The 6342-nt window shown below is 42.8% G+C and overlaps 1 protein-coding gene across 1 annotated transcript in view; it reads right to left on the bottom strand.

The window, feature by feature from the left end:
* MXI1 (MAX interactor 1, dimerization protein) overlaps positions 1 to 6278 on the bottom strand; it is a 35139-nt gene extending 28861 nt beyond the window's left edge. Inside the window, exon 1 of the mRNA XM_018562564.1 lies at positions 6078 to 6278. Coding sequence (XP_018418066.1) covers positions 6078 to 6246 — 169 coding nt within the window. The 5' untranslated portion in view covers positions 6247 to 6278. The remainder of the gene's footprint in view (positions 1 to 6077) is intronic.
* Positions 6279 to 6342: the final 64 nt, after the last annotated feature.

The raw sequence follows: 6342 nt of genomic DNA, 5'->3' as shown, positions 1-6342 counted from the left end.
AACAACGTCCAATATAATAAAACAACGTCCAATATAATAAAACAACGTCCAATATAATAAAACAACGTCCAATATAATAAAACAACGTCCAATATAATAAAACAACGTCCAATATAATAAAACAACGTCCAATATAATAAAACAACGTCCAATATAATAAAACAACGTCCAATATAATATAACAAAGCCAAAAGTACTATAACAAAGTCCAATAAAATAAAACAACGTCCAATATAATATAACAAAGTCCAATATAATAAAACAACGTCCAATATAATATAACAAAGTCCAATATGATAAAACAAAGTCCAATATGATAAAACAAAGTCCAATAAACAGATAGTATCAAGTACTACTCAAGACATGCACAGAACACCACAAAAGATACAAAGTAGCAGAAAACACAAAAAGGTTGACAAACCAAACACAGGTTCTATAAACATGAAGACAATACTCCAACACAAAAAGCAAAATGTACTATAACAAAGTTTAATTACCAGTATCAAGTACTACTCAAGACGTGCACAGAATAGCACTATAGATACAAAGTAGCAGAAAAACACAAAAACTGATAAAAGCAAACCTAGAAGGTAAATAAAACATAAACAAGTAGACAATATGTCAACACAAAGCCAAATATTTATACTATAACAAAAGGCAAATGTACTATAACAAAGTCCAATTAACAGTATCAAGTACTACTCAAGCCATGCACAGAACTTTTCTATTGTACAGCGCTGCGCAAACTGTTGGCGCTGTATAAATCCTGTATAATAATAAAATAATAACACCACAAAAGATACAAAGTAGCAAAAACACAAAACGTTGAGAGAGCACACATAGAAGGTTAAAAGAAAACATTGCCAAGTTAGCAATATACCAACACAAAGCCAAATAAATATACTATAAATAAGTCCAATAAACAGTTACAACGTATCAAGTAATGGTGAAGACGTGCACAGAACACCCGAAAAAGGTACAAAGTAGCAGAAAACACAAAAATTGACAAAGCAAACACATAAGGTTAAAAAAACCATAATCAAGTAGGCAATACGCCAACACAAAGCCAGACATACAGGTGAAACTCGAATAATTAGAATATCGTGCAAAAGTAATTGCAGTAAGTGCTGCAAAAGGGGCCCAAACCAAGTACTGAGTACATATGCATGCTTGTACTTTTCAGAGGTCCGATATTGTTCTATGTACAATCCTTGTTTTATTGATTGCATGTAATAATCTACTTTTCTGAGGTTGTGGATTTGGGGTTCTTGGGGTTTTCATGAGCTGTAAGCCATAATCATCACAATGATGACAAATCACGGCTTGAACTATCTTGCTTTGCATGTAATGAGTCTCTCTCATATATTAGTTTCACCGCATAAGTTGCATTAGTGAAATAAATGACCTTTGCACGATATTCTAATTATTCGAGTTTCACCTGTACTATAACAATAAACTGTTGCAGAGTATCAGGTGCTAGTTAAGACATGCACAGAACATCACTAAAAGGTACAAAGTAGCAGAAAGTTGACAAAACAAACACAGGTTAAAAAACAAACAAACCATAAAACAAGTAGACAATACTCCAACGTAAAGCAAAATGTACTATAACAAAGTTTAATTACCAGTTTCAACTACTACAGTACTACTCAAGACCTGCACAGAATAGCACTCATGGCCCTGTCACACCATGGCCGGACCAGATCTGCACGCGTTTCTGCAAACGCGGTGCGGTGCATTTGTGATGTGTTTGGGACGCGTTCCAGTGTGTTTTTTTTTTTAGGGGGTAATGTCATTATGCAAATTAATCTCTTCCTGCTCAATGCCATAGCTTCTGTTGCCATCCGGTGCGGTGCGTTTGTGACGCGCTCGGGTGCGTTCCAGTGCAGGAAAAATGTGACATGCAGCATTTCTTTTTTTCTCCGCACTGGAACGGACTGGACTGGTGTGAACAGAGCCCTAAAATCACATACAAGGGATGCATTTTGGGTGCGGAAGAAAAATGTAACGTACCGCATCTGATCCGGACGATGGTGTGAACGGGCCCTCAAGATACAAAGTAGCAGAAAACACAAAAAGCGACAAAGCATAAAGTAAAAAAAAAACCATAATCAAGTAGGCAAAATGCCAACACAAAGCCAGATATGCTATAAGAGAGTCCAATAAGCAGTTACAAAGTATAAAAGTACTGGTGAAGACATGAACACAAAACACAAGGTACAAAAGTAGCAGAAACACAAAACCTTAACAAAAATATACACAGAAAGGTAAACAAAAACAAGTAGACAATGAGCCAACACAAAGCCAAATACACTATAATAAACTCTAATACACTATAAGAAAGTCCAATAAACAAAGTATAAAGTATTGGTGAAGTCATGCACAGAACATCAGAAATTATACAAAGTAGCAGAAAACAATAACAAAGCAAACACAGAAGGTTAAAGAAAACATAAACAAGTAGATAATGAGCCAACACAAAGCCAAATGTACTAAAGCAAAGTATAAAACAAATGTAACAATGTATCTCATGTTCCAGTCCAGACACAGACGGATCCTCAGAAGAGGTACAAAGCTATAGTTCATGAAGGTAGCACAACACACATTATATATATAATGTGTGTGTGTGTTGTTTATATAGTAAAGTCAGAGTTTTTTTTTTTTATTCCAGCAGCAGACAAAATAAGGGGAACAGTTTTTAAAGGAACACACCAAGCATACAAAGGCTGCCATTAAAACGCCAACCCGTTCTGAATGTAAACGCCCACAGACAGGTTGCATGCTGCATTTTTGGCCTCGCAGGGTCCCCGGCACAAAGCCAACCACGTGGTCCTGGGAGTAGATGGCAGTTTGGGGGAAGAAGTGGAGTGAATGGTGTTCAGTTCGCCGGGAGACAATGGAAAAGCGGCTTCTATTGTGAGATCTCCAGACAGACAAACCTTTTGTGCCATTGTCAGGCTGTTGCAGCTGCGCTGGGGTAAGGGGCGGCCGGTCTGTGTCCTCTGGCACGGGAGGGGTTAAGGCACACCTGCAGAAAGCCCAGCGTGCACGCAGCCTCGCGCCAGATCCAAGTCTCTGCGCTTTTTGGAGAGTTGACAAACCTGTATCACGTGGCACGGTGGCTGAGTATCTCTGACAGGTGCCCTTTAACCCCTCCATGCCCATGTGCATGCTGGGTCACCACACCCTTGGATGACCTGCACAGAGCAACCACCTGCATACGTGCAGCACAGCACACAGAAGGTGTAATGTAGAACTGACCCCCCCCCCGGGGGGGCTGGAGGTGGCAGGGGAAGCCCCCTGTGTGCCAGCCCCGGCTTATTAACCCCTTGTCTGCCAGAAAGCCCCCTAACAGACACTTGGCCCGGTATGTGATGCCTAGCAATGCATTACGATTAGTGTGGGTAGATGGATGAACGTGCCATCAGCAGTCCCCCTGGCCTGACCCTTGGTGTCACCCACCCCCCTGGCACTGCTGGGTCAGTAGAAGTTGGCATGATGAGGTGGCATTGTCCTGGTCACGTGCACAGTCAGGAGGGGGGCACACAGTCAGGAGGGGGACACCCAGCTGATCCTGTACTGATTGCTCTTTGTGTTGTGGTTTGCACGTGTGCCACTCACATCGCCTGGCATCACACCATGCATCCTGGTGCCCCCATGTCTTTGTTCTCTGCCCCCTTTTCTGTACACATGTGCAGAGTACGACACAGGCATGGTCATACATGTAAAAAGGAGGATGGAGGGGGGCATGCTCTCAATAAACATGCATGCTCAGCACACAATGTGGATCTGATCACACTTTGGCTGCCCATAGACATAAGACAGCGATCTAACGTGTGTGTCTAAAATAACAATCGCTTGCGCCAAAGATAATTCGCCAACGTCGCCAGAAACATTGACGCCGCTGCAATTCTCTCCAACTTGAGCAATCTTTTTGGCAGATCTGGTTTTCCCATCGTAAGAAAATCGATCGTATGCGATGCGCATGCGCGTTTCCTGTTCCTGGTAGCATCATGCGTGTATTATGCGAACAGGAGATACAATTGTTACAGTTTTTGGAATTTTTGGGGACAAAAGATCGTTGACAGAGACGCAAAAGTTCTGGCGAGTGCGGTCTCATGTCTGAGTATAGCGTAAAGCTCACTGGGCATGTGTCTAGTACAAGGGCCCCGGCCTGATTGTATACAGATTGGTTGGATTGATTAGGTAGGCCCTCATATCACATAGTTCTGATAGATCAATATTTGATTGGACAGAGATTGTACGCTCAGATTATGATGTGTGTGGTGACCCTAAGGGCCTCATATTACACAGTATTGGGTAATCTACAGTTGATTGCACAAAGATTGCACGGTCAGATTGCAACATGACCTCAACACATGTATAAGACGGCGGTCTTAAGAAACGTGTGATTTTTTATGCGGCAAAGTGGCCCAATATGTACAATACGATAGCGATCGATCGCAATATGCGCGGAGGTCATTTTCATTCCTGATGGGACTGGAACGTCCAACCGGATCCAATGGGATATCATTCGCACGAGCCAGAAACAATTGCATTGTAAGATTGATCGCCGGTATGTGCCATGTACGATCGTTTACGATTTGCGACCGTAAGGTGCACGTGGTGATCAATTTATCTTTGATAGTGTGTGGGGTAATCAATTTCATCTGATCTTTTTTTTTTTTTCAATATTGGTAAAAAAGTATGGTGTGTGGCGGTGTCGTCGTGAAAGATCGGTTGCAAGTAGAAATTGATTGCTTTGTGTGGACCCCAGGATCTATTGATGCATTGGATCAGTCTGATCTAGAGTCCATGAACTATTGATCGATAGATTGGATCAATCAGATCTATAGTCCAAGATCTGGTGATCGATTGGATCAATCAGATCTAGAGTCCATGATCTATTGATCGATTAATAGATTGGATCAATCAGATCTAGAGTCCATGATGTATTGATCAATTGATAAATTGGCTTGGTTAGGTCTAGAGTTCATGATCAATTGATAGATTGGATCAATCAGATCGATCCATCCATGGTACATCACATACTGATATAAAAGGCAGTTCCATAAGAGCAATTGTGGACTTTATACAGAATTACATACATGTATGTAACACATCCTGCACATCACATAGCAGTCCACATGTACCGATCAGCACACACACATGTACACAGGTCCATGGTGACATGTTTGGTGAACACATGCAGAAAAAGAATGAACACACAAAAGAGAACTTTTCCCCAGGATCTATTGATGCATTGGATCAGTCTGATCTAGAGTCCATGAACTATTGATCGATAGATTGGATCAATCAGATCTATAGTCCAAGATCTGGTGATCGATTGGATCAATCAGATCTAGAGTCCATGATCTATTGATCGATTAATAGATTGGATCAATCAGATCTAGAGTCCATGATGTATTGATCAATTGATAAATTGGCTTGGTTAGGTCTAGAGTTCATGATCAATTGATAGATTGGATCAATCAGATCGATCCATCCATGGTACATCACATACTGATATAAAAGGCAGTTCCATAAGAGCAATTGTGGACTTTATACAGAATTACATACATGTATGTAACACATCCTGCACATCACATAGCAGTCCACATGTACCGATCAGCACACACACATGTACACAGGTCCATGGTGACATGTTTGGTGAACACATGCAGAAAAAGAATGAACACACAAAAGAGAATTGGCATAGCAGCCCCGGCACACACACGTGTAACATACATGTGTGATGACTACATGTGATCCCTGCACACATTTCACATACAGAAAGAGCCCATGCGATGATTGCACCGGCACACATGTGATGTGCCAGCCTCCAGGCCTGGCACCTTCTGGAGGGTCAAGTGTCTGAGCTCTTTGTCTAGACAGACAGAGAAGTTCCCCTGGACCCTGGGCTCCATCAAACTGCCCCTACAAGGGCTCCTGGTACCCAGACTACCCCCCTCCTCCCCCACCCCTCGCCCTGTCTGGCTGGCATCAGCTCACAATAGCCCCTCTGTACTCTCGGGCCCCCCCTTTGTCTGGCTCTCCGAGCAGAAGGGGGCACTTACTTTTCCTCTCCTGGTCCACCCTCTCCAGGTAACTGGCAGCCTCCAGCAGGATCTGGACATTGTCCAGGAAAGTGGTGATGTTGTGTCCTATGGCACCGGCCTCTGTGTTCAGCAGGTCGGTCAGTGGGCACCTGGGCACCTGGAGGTGGGCATCGGAGCTGGAGTCCATCAGATAGTCCTTCCTGGCTCTCCCTCTCACCATGTCTGCTGAGGATGCTGTGATGAGGATGGATCAGACTGTCCTGGGGTCCCCCCTTCTCCCCCC

Source organism: Nanorana parkeri, unplaced genomic scaffold (genome assembly GCF_000935625.1).
Source record: "Nanorana parkeri isolate BGI_ZX_2015 unplaced genomic scaffold, ASM93562v1 scaffold585, whole genome shotgun sequence".
NCBI lineage: Eukaryota > Metazoa > Chordata > Amphibia > Anura > Dicroglossidae > Nanorana > Nanorana parkeri.
This window is presented reverse-complemented; position numbering and strand designations above follow the sequence as displayed.